The sequence below is a fragment of the Argopecten irradians genome, chromosome 7 (genome assembly GCF_041381155.1).
Source record: "Argopecten irradians isolate NY chromosome 7, Ai_NY, whole genome shotgun sequence".
Classification (NCBI taxonomy): domain Eukaryota; kingdom Metazoa; phylum Mollusca; class Bivalvia; order Pectinida; family Pectinidae; genus Argopecten; species Argopecten irradians.
This window is the reverse complement of record NC_091140.1, coordinates 24,573,593-24,591,806: the sequence shown is the minus strand read 5'-3', so window position 1 is coordinate 24,591,806 and position 18,214 is coordinate 24,573,593. Positions and strand designations below refer to the sequence as shown.

The 18,214-nt window shown below is 32.5% G+C and overlaps 1 protein-coding gene across 6 annotated transcripts; it reads left to right on the top strand.

Annotated features, from left to right (window-relative positions):
- The first annotated feature begins 348 nt into the window (after positions 1 to 348).
- LOC138327947 (aldo-keto reductase family 1 member B1-like) lies at positions 349 to 13,752 on the top strand. 6 transcript variants are annotated; one of them, XM_069274442.1, is made up of 11 exons: positions 349 to 581; positions 8,205 to 8,290; positions 8,641 to 8,808; positions 9,166 to 9,282; positions 10,904 to 10,987; positions 11,655 to 11,789; positions 11,910 to 12,031; positions 12,416 to 12,497; positions 12,796 to 12,879; positions 13,236 to 13,318; positions 13,630 to 13,752. In XM_069274442.1, exons 2-11 carry the CDS (start codon positions 8,225 to 8,227, stop codon positions 13,670 to 13,672), a joined length of 984 nt encoding a protein of 327 aa, XP_069130543.1. In that variant the 5' UTR covers positions 349 to 581; positions 8,205 to 8,224; the 3' UTR covers positions 13,673 to 13,752. The 6 variants fall into 6 exon arrangements, with proteins under 6 accessions (XP_069130543.1, XP_069130540.1, XP_069130541.1 ...); XM_069274439.1 differs by lacking the exon at positions 349 to 581 and adding an exon at positions 7,522 to 7,598; XM_069274440.1 differs by lacking the exon at positions 349 to 581 and adding an exon at positions 7,642 to 7,710.
- Positions 13,753 to 18,214: the final 4,462 nt, after the last annotated feature.

Genomic DNA, 18,214 nt, shown 5'->3' with positions numbered 1-18,214 from the left:
AATCACGTAACATTCTGGCAATAACATGGGAAACAAAATCATTAACAATCATTGCTGACACTAACACGTGAAATGAAATGAATAACAATGCAAAATAAATAATAACATCAGCCACTAAATCTAACATCATTTAAAAAAGACAAACGCATGCAAAGATAGAGATAACACAGCAGCAAAAATATAACGTGTGCTAGAAAATAATAACATGCTTTTAGTTTAATATAACTAAAATTTTGATAATAACAGTAAAACAGATATAACCAACATAAATATTTACAAAATCACGAATATGGTTAAAATAACAGTTTAAGAACGAAAATTAACAGAACAGGGCTATATATACAGTGAATACTGTTATCGTGTGTAACCATGCGTATCGCCACGACTCTCCTTAGTACATGTACTAGTCTATATTTGTATATAGGCCGACGATCAAGCTGTTTATATCTTTCGTATTCCCCGTCATACGGCAAGGTAATAAACCAGGTTTTCACCTATGTTTCTTTTAGAAATGGGGTACGCTTTGCTTGAAGGCAGTTAAAGCAGAGAAAATCATGGACGTTGAACAGCAAGAAAATAAGGTTTGGATAAATGATTTATAGTCAGTACCTGGTCTCCACTTGGATTTCGAATTCCCAATATCACCGTCTATCATCGGTACACCGGAAGTAGTTACACTCGAAGCGACAGCACAAAACACCGATAATGTAATTAATGTTTTTAGCTATATAAAATTAATATTGCTTGTCATTTCCTGGTTTAGGTGTTTCACAAACTATTCTAGATTCGTTAAAGGTATACACTTTATAAATTGAAGGAGTCACTATAAAATTATTTGACAATATGTATGGTGTACATGGCGTGTACTTTCGGCGAGATGTTGAAATCTGAAAATATTTTCATTTTATTGCAAATATTCGGCCTGGATGATCTTTATTGTATATTAGCAATATGTATAATTGCTATAATATTGTAATTAGACCGATATAACAACACGATTTGTTCTATAAATGCCGTTTTCAATACGTAATTTAGTCGTCTTGTGTACGGAGTATAGCTATTTCAAAATAAAGTGTGTACGGAGTATAGCAGGGAAGGTGTACGGAGTATAGCAAGTTTAAAACATTTTAAAACGTGTTCGTTTTTGAGAATTTTCTATTTTTAAAAAAATAATCATATTTGGATTTACAATTACAAATAAAGCATTGATTTGTTGATTTAATAAGGTTCTTTGTAATTTACCAGTATTACAAAATATAGCAATATCATTACATAACATAACTTTTCGGTCCATTGAGACTCTTGAAATTCCCAAATCTAGCATTTTGCTCATTTAAATGATTTATCATACCTATCACAACAATTACAAAATGATTGTAGAAATTAATGCCAATTGTGACGGATAGCAGCATGACAACACTTGCACCAAAACCTTAACCTGGGATTTCGAACGCCGACGCCAAAGTGATTCTCTTCTAGAGCCAAAAATGGAAACTATTAATGACATGATAATGGTTATAGTGATGTTATACAAACACTTTGGACAGTCTTTCGAAACAATATTAAGACATTTACAAAGTTTTTTAACTTTTAATTATCCCCGCTTTCACCGAAACAGGGAATATTGCATGCAATATTAATTTATCCGTCTATTTGTCTGTTAAATTTACTTAAATCCGCTCTCCATGATTACCTGTTTTGCACCTACGGTTAATTCAACATTTATCTGACTTATAATTAGGCATAACAGTGTCATGTATTCCAATAACCGCATGGGAAATTTTAAGTTCCTTTCCGTATAAGAATACATACAAAATATAAATATAAATACACGAACATAGCGCAGTCTCCCAAAACACGCACCTCGCACTTCACACACACGATATACGCACTGCATACACGGGAGGCCATCCTTACATGACCATGGCTGTTAAAAGGACGTTAAAATAATCAAACAAACAAACATACAAAAAATAGCAATAAAAATGTATAACTTTCATAGTCGTTTATAGCAATATAACCAAATCGCTCCTGTCATGGCACCCCTCAGGCACACGGGGATTAGTCCACCCGTTGTATACATTGCCCCATACCAGAAACACACACACATATATATATATATGATATTAGAGAGCTTGGCAACTTCGCCATTTTTACGATCGGCAGATGTACCTCTGTATGCCTCCTGGGTTTTTTAAATACACTCCTAAATATTTAGATGAAGTAGGATAATAAAATTATGTTAACTTATACACCGATAAAAGAAAATGCACTGTCGGTTATGAATGTCAGGTTTTGGACAAACCAGGAAAAACAACTTATTTTCATGCTTTCAAAAATCATATTAAAACATATCAATTTGAAAAACTAGTCATATAAGACCATGGTATAATGTTTTAACTTTATATTTATGTACAAATACACTAAAAATTAGTTAGCTAAGGGAAACTAAGCCTATAGCTCGATGGTCCCTCTGCCGTCAGCAAAGAGAATGAAGGAGATTTGCTTGTTCGTCTTGTGTTGAAAAGACAAACGTTCATGATAACGTTAAAAGTAGTTTAGTTTAAACATATTTTATTGACATAAAATGACAAAAGGATAAATCATGAAGTTTTTCCAACTTATATGTAACTTCTCCTGAAATATATAACTTGTAATGAAATAGGAAATAAGTAAGAAAGCGAAAGAGAGAGGGGGGGAGAGAGAAAGTGTGACATAGAGAGAGAGAGAGAGAGAGGGGGGGGGGGAGAGAGTGAGAGAAAGAGTCGATCAATCGAATCTACCCGTTCTTACCAGGAATTGCTGTACAGCTTTTGCAATTTTCATGTTATTGAGATTGAAATGTTAAGATCACCTTTTCATAGAATATCAACGTTAATGGCGCCTTCGTACCATGATAACTCAGTGTTGAGAATTGCTCGATGATTGGCATACAGAGGGCAAACAATAAAGAAGTGATAGCTATCCCCACAGGGATGTCTACACTGACAATATGCGGAATCGGTAAGATTTGCTCTAAAAAGGTAATTTTTTAGGGAACTTGCTCGGTTTCTTAGACGACAATGGAGAATATTACGTTTTCTTGGTCCATATGTTGCAAAAGGAAAATTAAAGTTTGTATTTGTTTTCATGGATTTCATTATATTTAGTTTAAAAGAATTTATGGAAGGAGAATTTCTAATGTTATGGTCTAAAACATTCCAAAGATGTATAGTAGATGTAAGCGATAGTAGTGTTCTCTTAATCAATGTGCATTTCGTAAGTTATAAGGTGTTAAATTACCAATATCATCAGGCAATATATCTATGAGGAAACTTGGTGCCATACCATGGACTATTGAATATAACATCGAAAGTTTACGAGCTTCTCGTTTCTTTGAAAGTGGCAGCCAACTGGTTTCACGGTATAAAAACTCAGTTTTAGTAAAAACTGGAAGCCTTGTAACAATCCTTGCCGCTTCTAACTAAATATTTCTAGTTTTAAAGAATTATTTACTCCGCAGTTGTCCCATACTTCACACGCATACTCAAGCAAAGGTCGTATATAAGTGAGATACAGTTTTTCCAAGTTGTTTCTTTTTAAGATAAGTTTTAGTTTACCTAGAGTTGCTTTGTATTTAGTTACTTTACTTGTGATATATTATATATGGATATTCCACTTACAGTCGTTAGTTATAATAACACCGAGGTGTTTGTGATTATTAGTAAAATGGATGGGAATGTTATCGAAAATAAGGGACGGGTTAAACGGTAACTGACGATTAGATATGACTAGAGCCTCTGTTTTAATTGGATTGAATTTCATCAACCAATATTTCGACCAAATTTCTAGTTTCCTTAAGTCCGATTATGCTTCATTCTCGATTAGAAGTAAGTTCGAGGATGAGTAAGAGAGTGAGGTATCGTCTGCAAAGAGCCTAGTTAGAGAAGCAAGACTGCAAGTTATATCATTAATGTATATCAGGAAAAAGAAGGGTCCAAGTACAGAACCTTGAGGAACACCAGCAAGTATTGTTTGAAAAGAAGATAATGATTGTTTTACAAAAACCGCTTGTTTTCTGTTACACAAGTAGTCACTTATCCATCGAAGAAGTTGACCTGATATACCGTAATTGTTCAGCTTATGTATGAGACCCTTATGCCACAACCTGTCGAAAGCCTTCGAAAAATCACAAAATATTAAAATGGAATGTTCAGGTAATTATTGAGTGGTAGATTTCAATAAGCTGATGTGAGGTAGAATGCATGGGTAAAAATCAAACTCTGTTTTAAACTCATTTTCTATTACGAATGCCGTATTAACAGTTTTGACTACTATTCTATAGTTACTGACTGATTTTGTCGTTTTACCAGGCACATCAACTTCGTTAGCCAAGGGTATTTGGTTCATTCTCCACTAAATGTACAAATTCCATTATTAAGTGTCCTCTATCGATATCGGGACTTGAAAACCATGTTTGTATATCATGTTTGTTTTACACGTAAAAAATATTGATTGATCTTCGAAAATAATCAAGTGTTGTTCCTTTGACCAATTAAGATTTTTCTCATTATCACATTAAATATGGCTCTAGTGACGAATTTCGACTGTCCTCTTAAGCTATAATGTATTTCATAAATCAACTGTGACTAAAAAAATGGGTAAATGTTACATTTTTTTCTATCATATCATAGATATTAGCATACGCAATGAGAATAGACAAGTATTGGCACACAAAATGCTTAGATATTTTTTATATACCTCATTTTATCATTGTCACAAACTATGCTGGCAGATACGTTACAAGCAAATAAAATCATGTACACAATTAATGTATTATCAAATGTCCACGTTTTTTTCGTGATAATGAACTTTAATTTGTATACTAACTTTTACCTCTATGACAAGGACACATCCATTAACAATTAAATGGACAGGTGCGATCTAATCTTGAAAATATACATGTTACGCAACGACATCAACAGATACGTTACTACTATGTACTTGATTACCTAAGATGCCACTTTCCCACAGAGATAAATTCACATCACAGTTTGTAAAGTATATAATACTAAGTGTTACAATGTTTGTGGTTTGGTCGACAAGTCACACGGTGTCATTTAAATGATGAGAGGGGTTAGTGTCGGTCAGTACGTTACCGACAGATACGTTATGGAAAAATACCCATATCGACAGAAATTCTCACGCTTGTCATAAAACATTCGAAATTAGCTTAACCACGTGGCAAGTGTCCGAGAGTTTGTCAATAGTTTTACAAGCGGGAAGATTCGTTGTGTTGCCAGTGTTGGGAAACTCGAAATAAGAAAAACCTTTACTTTCCTTTAGTATATACCTGTACATAGTAACATATATATACATTTCTGATAATAATCAAGTGATTTCTAACACTAGTTAGCTGTATTGATTAAGCTATTAGGTATATAATTAATTGTTAAATATATAAAAATCACATATCAAAATAGTAGTGTCTGGTATAAAAGATCACGTATCTGTTTGATGAAAGATGTACCGTTAACTCTAATATTTAGTGTAAAACTAATAAAAATACTGTTACATCGACTAGTTCAAATACATTTTATAGCCAGATATTGTTAGAATGTTTGTTATACCTAATGATACGGTAATGTGATATATAAACATGAAATAACGTATCTGTTTATTTGGTAACGTACCTGTCATATTTGGTAACGGATCTGTACTTTTGTACGTAAACTTTAATTTGAGTGAACTTGGTTTCAGTTGTAGCAATTTGTTTCAGACTAGATATGGTCAGAAAATGTAAGTTTAGGGTTTGTGGCAATCAAGTATGACGGAGACTGATACGTTTCTCAGGTGAAGGAAGGCGAGGACAATGAGAATGAATTATTCCTTTTCTTCATGTCAAAAAACATCAACAAAGGACATGTGAGGTTTCGTTGGCCAATAATATCAGACGAACTGTTTATCCTGAGTTATCACATATACATGTACCTGTCAGCCGTGCGGGTCGTTTTTTCCCCCAATTAAATGACAAGAACGCCGAAACCACCAGCAGTCAATGGGAATCGGTGTAGACAGATACGTTACCAATATGGTTCACACATAATCATCTCTTCATCGACGCCGCTTTCAATAGTTTTGATCTATCGTTTGATAATTTCGATGTTGTAGTTTTGACTACAAGTTTTGAAGCAGATTCGTGTTATTGAATTAGTTTCTTTTCTAATACTTCATAAAGACATATACCAAGAGAACAGATACGTTATCGCTGCTAATTTAGGCAAAAATCATCTAAAGTATTGCAGACAAGTGAAACCGCTGAAAAGTACGTTTTCTTTGATGCATTTTGACGAATTTATGAAACACAAAAACATAATAATCCTGTCAGATTTCTACAGTCATATATTAAGTATGTTGTAACATATACGTTACTGTTTAAAGCAGGATTTTAATGCCCTATACAGTAATTTGTGATTTATACAAATACAAAATTACTGACATGTACTGATGCAGATAAAGGTACCGTTTGATAATAAGGAAAAATATAGAAACAAAATGCTTTGGTACTACTTTTATATGAAACTATTCGAACACACTTATGAATCATACAAACCAATATTCACAAATGAACTTTTCATAACTGCAATTGATAAAGACAAGTTGCTTTCGAGACGGACAAATGGCTTTGAATGGAGAGAAAAGTCTAAAACCAAAGCAAAAATTCAGTTAAAGTGTATATTTTGTGGCATTTCTAATGACAAACCTCAATTTAGTTCATTTTGATAAAGTCACGTATCTGTTCTTTACCAAAATATGATGGTTGACTGTAACAATTATAATTTTTCTTTGAGTAAAGATAGGAGCCAGCCCTTTTGGATTTAAAAAATAGAGATATTTGCCAAACAAATGACAATACATACGAACTTTGTTTTCAATTTTCATATTTTAAGTTTTCATTTCTGAAAACATGCAAATTAGTGGAGAATGAACGATTTATCCGATTCTCATCTGTAGGAAGAGAATCAGATAAATACCCTTGGCTAGCGAACACATGTGTAAACAAGATCGTCAATATGAAGAAAACAAACCGAAATAATCAATTGAATGAGGTAAATATACATTAAATCATTGATACTATTACGCTATACTCCGTACACCACAATAAGAATTTTAGCTATACTCCGTACACCTCGCGAGCTATACTCCGTACACTGATGTCTCCTTATAAAACGAATATCTACAAATCATGGAAGAAACCCAGGTTACCAACATTTTGTATTAATGAATATATATGTATATTCTTTTATGTAAGAAAAGTGATTTGGTTTAAAACCATATAATAATTTCAAAATAAACGAAAATATGTGAGTAACCTAAATTTTAGCAGGTACACACCATATATCTTCACAGATTATTCGATAAAGTCTGCATACTTGTGCTGTATAATTAAAAACAATGACTGAATCATCCCCTGTCATGCTGTTTTTTTGAGCTGTCGCTTCGAGTGTAGCTATTTCCAGTGTACCGATAGACGGTGACTATATAGGTTGGGCGTTATTGGTAATACAATTGTATGGTGTACCTTTAGATCTGCTTCGACAAGAACATCCGATGATTACGTAAGTTATCAATACATTATTGTATACGTTATCACTCCATCCAGTTAGCAGAGTTTCTTCTACGCAGGACGGATCTACTAAATGGGACAGGATCTAGTTTGTTTAACTCCATGTATTTATTTATTTATATTCGCGTGAACTTTGATAACCTTTGTGACCTCCGTTTGACATTTGTATAGCCGAGCATGTGATTACAACTTTCTTGGCAGTACTTCTGTTGCTCTGGTGAAGGATTTAGTATACATTTATCTTGGGCCGTCGGAATATTATTTTTAAAAATTTATTATGTATCATTTTTTAATAGTTCCATAATTCCAATAACCCGGAAAATATCCAAAATGTATCATAAAACCATTACTCATACGGGATAGATTCCTTACATTTCATGTTTGATAAAGCGTCTTTCGCGCAGACTAAAGCTGACAATGCAAGTATCCATGCATTTGTGATTTAAAAAATCATTTGCTCAGCTTGAAAACCTCTGACCGACCATCACCCTTGGACAGAAATATATATAACAATGTATATATGTTTCTGCCCTTGGAGAATAGATACAACGTTGGATAATGATGCTTCAATACACAGGTCTACTTTATTGTGTTACAGGAACATTTACATGAGGGAAAATGGCGGCGAGTTTGACATTGAACAGTGGACATCGTATTCCGCAAGTAGCTCTGGGGACTTCGAGGGTAATTACTTTTTTCAGATACATAGAGTAAAGTTGATCGTAATGTTAAAGCCTTGGATTTGAAAGCCGGTGCCTTACCTTTCACATATATTAGTAACTGTTCCCTTGTATGCTATTAGTTAATAGATTAAGTAGATAATAACGATTAGTAAAATAGGTCAAGTGTAAATTGAACAACGATATTAGCATGTAGTTTAGATACCGAAGTGGCGTCATGCTAACATGATATCATCGATGTACTCTTGAATTTGGATTATCAGCATAGATTTGATTGTAATAATGAGGTATGATTATTTATAATAAACAAAGAATATGGTTTGTTGAAATAACATTATCATTGTTTCGTTATAGATTTCAGCAGATAACTTGAAAATCACCATCAAACGAGCACTTGATATAGGCTACCGTCATATAGATACAGCGTTTTGGTATGGAAACGAGGCAGTCATTGGAGAAGCACTCCAAGAGTGGCTTAGGTCTTCAAATCTAAGTCGTCAGGATGTGTATGTCACGACAAAAGTAAGTAAAACAGAACTTGTGCAGATTAGTAGAAGGAGGGTAAAGATACCTCTCATCATCTCAGAGTTGAAAATCGTAAGCCTAGTTGTAAGATTCCTTAGTTGTATTGCATAGTATGACAGTACAATAATCAATAAACCAAATGAGTTATATGTTAAACATCTTTTCCAGAGGGTTCGAAATTCATGTATCTCGCCAATGATTTTCTAATACAAAATTGTGAATCTTAATATCAATTTGCCTGTAATGCAAGAAGTAATTATTATTTTCTGTATTCTAAGATGAGTTACGAATATCCTTAATATCAATCGGAAAGTCTTTTTAAGTATCTTTGTACTGTTCTCTATTTGGTGACAGCTACATCAAGCTTACATGAAGGGACATGCCGTAGGGCCGGCCCTAGACGAGAGCCTAAGAAGACTCCGAGTGGACTATGTGGACCTCTATCTTATCCATACACCTTGTGCAGCAAAGGTAAAAACACGATCAGTGTGAAATTTTAGCAAATATTCACATTTACATTGCACTGATGCTAGATGTCCAATGCCGTTGTTAGTATTTTATGGTTCTACGGTGTCAGAGTGGTAGTGCATGCTTATTTGTCCTATTAAACAATAATAATAAACTAACTCTACAAAATTATGGACATAGTGTCCGTCGAAGTGGTGCAAGTGTTAATTCACCTTGATCACGTAGGTTTGCCTGTTAGGTAGTAGCGCTAATATAAATTTGACGCCATGCTGTACAGTCGTCTGGAAAATTACCATTACGCTAAGTTTAAACAGTGTATACTCGGTTATCATCTAGTAATTGGAAACTTTCTCTAAGAAAATCAAAACATTCTTACGAATGCAAATGTCATAAAATACACGTAGTTGTTAAAGTATACCATAATTATCATCAATATCGGTGTCTGATGTTTTAAAACTAAAACATGTTCGCATTTAACGAAAATACCGAATACCTTGTTGAAAGGTGAAAATGCATATTAAAAAATATATTGAGATAACATTATATCTTACAAATGATTCTAAAATGGTTCCTGTGATAACGACCAGTCCTTTCTATTAAAAGCCACCTAGTTGCCACTGAACGCGCATGCTTGCACAACAACAACATAAACAGTGCATTTATTGACAACGTGTCAATTAGCTAAGTAAGTACTGACGTCGGTGACACGTTGGCAGTTGAATAAAGTGTTTATCTTCACTTTGAGTTCTTTGATTCCCACCATGGTAACTACATATGTATGTCGTTTTTAACAAAATTGCTCATCACTTCCTGATATTAACGTTGACCGATATCATGGAATTTAAAGAATTTCTTATCACGAACCCTTAACTTGTTACTTTCCATTGTCGGGTTTTATTAATAAGATAGTTAGTTTTAGTCGATATGGTACATTTATGACGTTAGCAACAACTTGTTTGCTTAATAATTAGATTTTATGGAGGAATGATTTTTTGTTTGAATTATTCTTACTGTACTTTACCGTATAGCATATTCTGTATTTGCATATTGCAGTTATTTGCCTTTTCGTGTGTATTTACTGTGCCGTCACGTGTTTGGAAGCGTGACGTCATACTTTGAAGAGAAAACGACGTTGATTTCGCTCAAAATTAGCGACGTCACAATGGATACCTACGCACAAGGGAGCTAACTATGTTATATGTAAAGACTGAGTATCTGTTGTAGTGAACTGAATAAATATCATCAAATAGACACGATATCAAGAATATTTAGGATCATTTCAGTACAAATTATGATAACACATTAAAATTGGAAATAATTGTTGATTTATAAAGTTTCAATAAATATGAAAAAATATTATTTTTTTCTTCATTATCCGGGAGTTTCCTCAGGAGAAGACTAAGATAGGCTATGCCCGATGTCCAATTCTATTGACATTTCGATGTCTTTTTGTCAATACAATATTTAGATGTTGAAATTATACTTACTATTATAAGGTACATATTCAATCAAACGAATAGAATCTCTTAGAGACAAATAATTAAAATATCAGGAGAATAGTTTAATAAAATAATAGACTGGTTTGAAGTAATATTCACGTTTTCATTTTTAAATCTTTGAACAGGAATTGGATACCTATCCTGAAAACAAGCCTGCACGTCCTCCTGAAACAGATTTCATTTCGGTGGATTTAAGGGAAACATGGAAGGTAATATTAATAAGGCTATTTTTCAAGAAAAAAAGTCAAAGTACATAAAATATGTATCTTATAATTTGCCTGAAAAAATGACGTCCGACAGGATTATGAGGCCATCGGGATAAAACGAGTGCCTCGATTGGATTTTGCAAATTTGGACGTTAAAATACAAAACTTCTAAAGCTCGTTTCATAATTTGCTATATGAACTGAACATTCAATTAAGATCCAATATGTAACAAAAGTTTTTACCATTAAACCTTACAGGGTTGTTTAGAGTGCACCCACAGATTTGTATTATATTTCCATTACATTCATATTCTTTGATGTTTGAAGTTAATTCTTACAACTTAGACTTGCGCCGTGATTAATCATATATCGTGAGGAATACTTATTTTTCTTATGTCGTGTTGTGTTGTTTGCAAGCTGCAAAGTCATTTGTTCATGGAACTGAGTGATAGAGAAAATTAAGATTTCAATTGAAATATTTGTTACACGTAAGACTTATTGGCTATGTTATGAGGTAATATGTGTGACGTGTTGATATAACGGTAAATCATGTAAACCTAAGTTGCTGATGGTTGTACTCTGAGGTTATCACATGATATAGAAAACAGAAATACTTATGACAATTGTATCCATGTTGTAATTTTTTTCTTTTGTTTTTCTCTATACATTAGGCTATGGAGGATACCGTGTTTAATGGAAAGGCGCGTTCGATTGGGGTATCAAGTTTTAATTCCAAACAATTAGACTATATCTGTGAGGGTGCACGAATTCAGCCCGCCGTTAACCAGGTATTTTATCATAAAGAGGTACGATAATTACAACATATGAAGTCGCCATCAGATTAGCATGATTAACTTTTTAACGCGATTTAAATGTTATTAAAATTATTTAGAGCTTTCGTCAATTTGCCTTTTGTATTTTGTAAGGTTGAGGTACACGCCAGACTTCCACAGAGGAAACTGCACGACTATTGTAAATCAAGAAATATCCTTCTCCAGGCGTTCTGTCCTCTGGGTTCACCCAACTTCGCAGGGCCAATATTTGTAAAGTAAAAACAGTAATCATAAATTTGGGAAAGTATCTTGTTAACATGAAACACCCATCTATGAGTAATTAGAAACATTTGCGCTGTCAATAATGAATTGATGTTTCATAATAGTTTTGAAAGCATAAATGAATGTTCTACATACTAAACATCACAATGACTTATAACTTTATCTTCCTTTACAATAAGGTGTGTTAAAATCTTCACAGTTTCTGTCCATTTAAAAAAAAAATATGAAAAGATCATCTGAATGTGCTTGTCCCTATAACTGTATATGACAGACAGCATTTTTTCACAAAATAACTATTATATTTCAAAATCTCTCAGTTGACAACATTTGGTATTTTAACATTTAAAATATTACAATAAAACATTTTTATTTTACAGTAAAATCCAGTCGTCGGATAATTTGCTTAAACATCCTGTCATATTGAAAATTGCCAATAAGTACAAGCGAACAGTAGGACAGGTACGTTTATGAAGAAAGATTGTTCTATGTACTGTAAACATACGTAATGTAATGGTGGTTTAATTTTAAGTTTCGCGTTGTCTTTGAAGCGCTAATTCATGTAAAGCGCTATTTTTTGTAAAAGGGTATCAAAGTTCCATCTTAATACTCTAAACTAAATAGCATAACATACATTTTTCGCATTTGCGCTTAAATTTGACTGTGTTATAATCAACACGTTTGCAGTGCATGTAACTGAAAAAAATGCATGCGCATTTTCCACATTTCTCATTTCACTTACCATAATGACTTTCCACAGATTCTTCTACGGAACCTTACACAGAGGGGTATTGCTGTGGTTCCGAAATCTGAAAACCCACAGAGGATGGAGGATAACTTAAACGTAGGTATTAACGGGAACTCTATTGTAGGATTTGTTAGTAACATACATGCACGGCCATTCAAGACTCCCAAAGAGTGTTGAGGAAGACCGGATAACCGAGAGAAAAGACGTAAACCTATGGTCATTACCTGACAACGTCCTTACGTGGGATTCTTACTCGAAATCGAAACTCAGATGTAGCAGACTAGTAGTTATATGTCGGAACAATCTAACTTTAAAAGAAAGTCTTTGAAAAAGAGAAAAGAATCCGTATCATTATATATTTATGAATATTATAGTTTTTCAAAAAACTGTCTCCAAATGAATCGAACAATTGGCAGAAATTATTTCAATGCGTAGATCTGGTTTCATTTCAGATATTCTCCTTTTCATTATCCGACGAGGATATGAACAAAGTAAACGAACTCGACAATGGAGAACGTCGATTTATCTTCACATGGTAACTAGTTTCGTTGTCTACGATCACATTTTTATGTTACAAAGCATTCGTCGTTAAATTAGTTGTACGGGTCAGCAAACCGGTATCTTTGTCTTTGAATGGTTGATACAGCTAGCTATCAACCTTATAGTTTAAGTCATAGCTTTGTCCATAGGTAATTAGATTTTAAGCCTGTATTGAATATCATTAGGTTTAATAACCAAGGTATCGTAAAACAAGTTTTGCATCAATGAACGCCAAACCAATAAATATTCTTCTGATATTATTCATTATCTTCTATGTACTTGTACACTTATTTATTTCTTTACTAGGTTGAAAAATCACCCGGACTATCCATTCCATGAAGAATTCTGACTAAATCGTGGATTATTTCTGGATCTTTGTGTCATTTAATTTATTCTGTCTAATTATCTAATAAAAATATGTGACCATGTTGTAGGTCTTTATCATTATGACGCATTAAATACACATTCAATTTCTTGAGATCGTTGAAGGTCACATCCACTTTGGTATCTTATTATTACAATACGTCGTCCATGTACCATAGGGTATTACATTATCCTCCGTATGTAATATATATACATTTCTCTGTTAGAGCATTCAAACATCGAATAATATAATATAAAAATACATATCATCTTTAGGTACTATTTACTATTTTCTTCCTGGTATAAATTCGTTACGGTATACTGTTACTGTCATTAACACAGAGTAAGGTTTACTCAGAATAAGGAAAATTAATCTTGAAGTAGGTTTAGGTACACGCCACAAATAACTTCAAATGAGACAAAATGAGAATACTGTCATAACAGTTGTGTCATGTAAGTAAAATGGAGCCCCACATTCACATCCTAAATATTATCCTTGTCTCGTTGTAAGCAGCATACCTTATATCCGTATAAAGAGTTTAACTGATACCAAACAAACTATAACATCAAAGTCGCATAAAGTGGAAATTATTATTAAAGTATAGCACAAGTATCCACCTTTTATGTGTAATGTTGTAACCTTTTATGTGCAATGTTGTTACCTTTCATGTGTAATGTTGTAACCTTTATGTGTAATGTTGTAACCTTTTATGTGTAATGTTGTAACCTTTTATGTGCAATGTTGTTACCTTTCATGTGTAATGTTGTAACCTTTTATGTGTAATGTTGTAACCTTGTATGTGTAACGTTGTAACCTTTTATGTGTAATGTTGTTACCTTTTATGTGTAATGTTGTAACCTTTTATGTGTAATGTTGTAACCTTGTATGTGTAATGTTGTAACCTTTAATGTGTAATGATGTAACCTTTTATGTGTAATGTTGTTACCTTTCATGTGTAATGTTGTAACCTTTTATGTGTAATGTTGTAACCTTGTATGTGTAATGTTGTAACCTTTTATGTGTAATGTTGAAACCTTTATGTGTAATGTTGTAACCTTTTATGTGTAATGTTGTAACCTTTTATGTTCAATGTTGTAACCTTTAATGTGTAATGTTGTAACCTTTTATGTGTAATGTTGTAACCTTTTATGTGCAATGTTGTAACCTTTTATGTGCAATGTTGTAACCTTTAATGTGTAATGTTGTAACCTTTTATGTGTAATGTTGTAACCTTGTATGTGTAATGTTGTAACCTTTTATGTGTAATATTGAAACCTTTATGTGTAATGTTGTAACCTTTTATGTGTAATGTTGTAACCTTTTATGTGTAATGTTGTAACCTTTAATGTGTAATGTTGTAACCTTTTATGTGTAATGTTGCAACCTTTTATGTGCAATGTTGTAACCTTTTATGATGTGTAATGTTGTAACCTTTTATGTGTAATGTTGTAACCTTTTATGTGCAATGTTGTAACCTTTTATGTGTAATGTTGTAACCTTTTATGTGCAATGTTGTAACCTTTTATGTGTAATGTTGTAACATTTAATGTGTAATGTTGTAACCTTTTATGTGTAATGTTGTAACCTTTATGTGTAATGTGTAACTTTATGTGTAATGTAACATTTAATGTGTAATGTTGTAACATTTAATTGTAATGTTGTAACTGTTAGTTGTAACCTTTTATGTGTAATGTTGTAACCTTTTATGTGTAATGTTGTAACATTTAATGTGTAATGTTGTAACATTTAATGTGTAATGTTGTAACCTTTTATGTGTAATGTTGTAACCTTTTATGTGTAATGTTGTAACATTTAATGTGTAATGTTGCAACATTTAATGTGTAATGTTGTCACCTTTTATGTGCAGTGTTGTAACCTTTTATGTGTAATGTTGTAACCTTTTATGTGTAATGTTGTAACCTTTTATGTGTAATGTTGTAACATTTAATGTGTAATGTTGTAACATTTAATGTGTAATGTTGTAACCTTTTATGTGTAATGTTGTAACCTTTTATGTGCAATGTTGTAACCTTTTATATGTAATGTTGTAACCTTTTATGTGTAATGTTGTAACCTTTTATGTGCAATGTTGTAACCTTTTATGTGTAATGTTGTAACATTTAATGTGTAATGTTGCAACATTTAATGTGTAATGTTGTCACCTTTTATGTGCAGTGTTGTAACCTTTTATGTGTAATGTTGTAACCTTTTATGTGTAATGTTGTAACCTTTTATGTGTAATGTTGTAACCTTTAATGTTAATGTTGTAACATTTAATGTGTAATGTTGTAACCTTTTATGTGTAATGTTGTAACCTTTTATGTGCAATGTTGTGTAACCTTTTATATGTAATGTTGTAACCTTTTATGTGTAATGTTGTAACCTATGTGTAACCTTTTATGTGCAATGTTGTAACCTTTTATGTGTAATGTTGTAACCTTTTATGTGTAATGTTGTAACACATTTAATGTGTAATGTTGTAACCTTTTATGTGTAATGTTGTAACCTTTTATGTGTAATGTTGTAACCTTTTATGTGTAATGTTGTAACCTTTTATGTGTAATGTTGTAACCTTTTATGTGTAATGTTGTAACCTTTTATGTGTAATGTTGTAACCTTTTATGTGTAATGTTGTAACCTTTTATGTGTAATGTTGTAACCTTTTATGTGTAATGTTGTAACCTTTTATGTGTAATGTTGTAACCTTTTATGTGTAATGTTGTAACCTTTTATGTGTAATGTTGTAACCTTTTATGTGTAATGTTGTAACCTTTTATGTGTAATGTTGTAACCTTTTATGTGTAATGTTGCAACCTTTAATGTATATAAACTATATATATGAGCAAACTATATTAACAGATTTACATAAGATCAGTTATCTTATACTCACTACATAATTCAGTAAAAAAAATCGTATAATACTGAAGTAGGTCTAATATGATGTAATTAGCCTTGTCGGAATCTCAGAATAAAAACGAATCTTATTCATTATTCAATGGCTCCAGATACTTAATGATTGATATTCTAATTTATTCTTGTCATCAAAGCATTTGTTTCAAAGCGCAAGGAACATAAAGCGTTTTGGTAACGTAGATGATCACGTTATCTAAATAACGTGTAATATATATATATAAACTTCTTTGGGAATAATTTAGTGATATATTTTTTATCGGTGATAACGTGTCGTGTATCAATTGACAAATGAGAAGTGACAAATATCCATAAAAAATATCACAGAAAATACATAAATACATAAGTAAATGAACAGGCCAAGGAAAAAACAATCACGAAAAAGCTTTTATTAATCTGTCATATTGGATATCAAATACTTGAGGATTGATTGTCAATTTTGTTGCTTGCATTGACTGATGAAGAAAGTTAATCTCGTGCAAAATAGGTGAACTGCGAAGAAATTGTTAACATTTGCACGAGATTGATAATCAATCCTTATTTTTACGTTAACTTATTTAAAAATCCCGCTGTTGAAAAAAAATCAAATTATATGTATTCGGTTTAAGATTATTACACAATATGCAACATTGTACCAGTTATCGTACATGTATGAGTTCTTCTCGTCACCAAGGCAACACAAAATGTAGTTCCGAAAATAACTTTTTGAAACATTGTTTCTATGTACAAGAATTAATGGGTTTTTTTAACAATGTTATCATAAACACATTATTATGTGGCAATATAGCATCGAATAAAAAAATGCTGCGCAGTATTGGTAGTGCAGTCAATGTGTAATCTGGTTGCTCGATTTAGCAGTGGTCCGGTTTTGAACAAAATGACGATTTTGGTGAAAGTGCTGAATAGTTGGTATCCAAACATAATCAACTCGTTTAAAACTGAATTGCAATTGTTATGGAATGTAACTGAATGTTGTATTTCCGTCTGGTAATTATTTGTAGCTGGCATTTAAATGTTTATTAACTAAACCTGTTGTGAAATCACACCCCTGTGTCTATGGTATGCGATGCAGTTTAAGAACCATGCTTCCGGGGCTCAATAAAACGTGTTAAAAAGTATGATTTAGTCGCAGATCACTGGCAGACCTCTTTGTTTTTATTGAAATGTGATAACTTCTCTGTCAACTGGAGTTTTGGATTTAAAATTCTGTAAAAAGTAACTAGAGAAATATCGATTCGAAATATTGGCGGTTTCCAACGACCCTCCAATTCCGTGGGTTTTGACTCTTATATTGTATGTTGTAACTATTTGCGTTCGGTACAATTGTCACGCGGTTTATGACAGATTCCTATTCGGACATTTGTGATATAATTCATTTGTTTATTGATTTGTTTTAATCTACTCGAACACACTTAATATTCTAAGTTGAGAAGTAAAATACAAAGCTTCATTTTGAATATAATAGCCGTTTCTTTATTGTTATATATTACTTTAACGTGTTTACCTGTTTTTCCTTTAGCTAATCCTTCTGAGCACTTCTCAATGCCGGTAACGCTTGCGTCAGTAAATTAGCGACTATTGTATACCAAGTGTAGACTAAGTGCTTTTACATGTTTG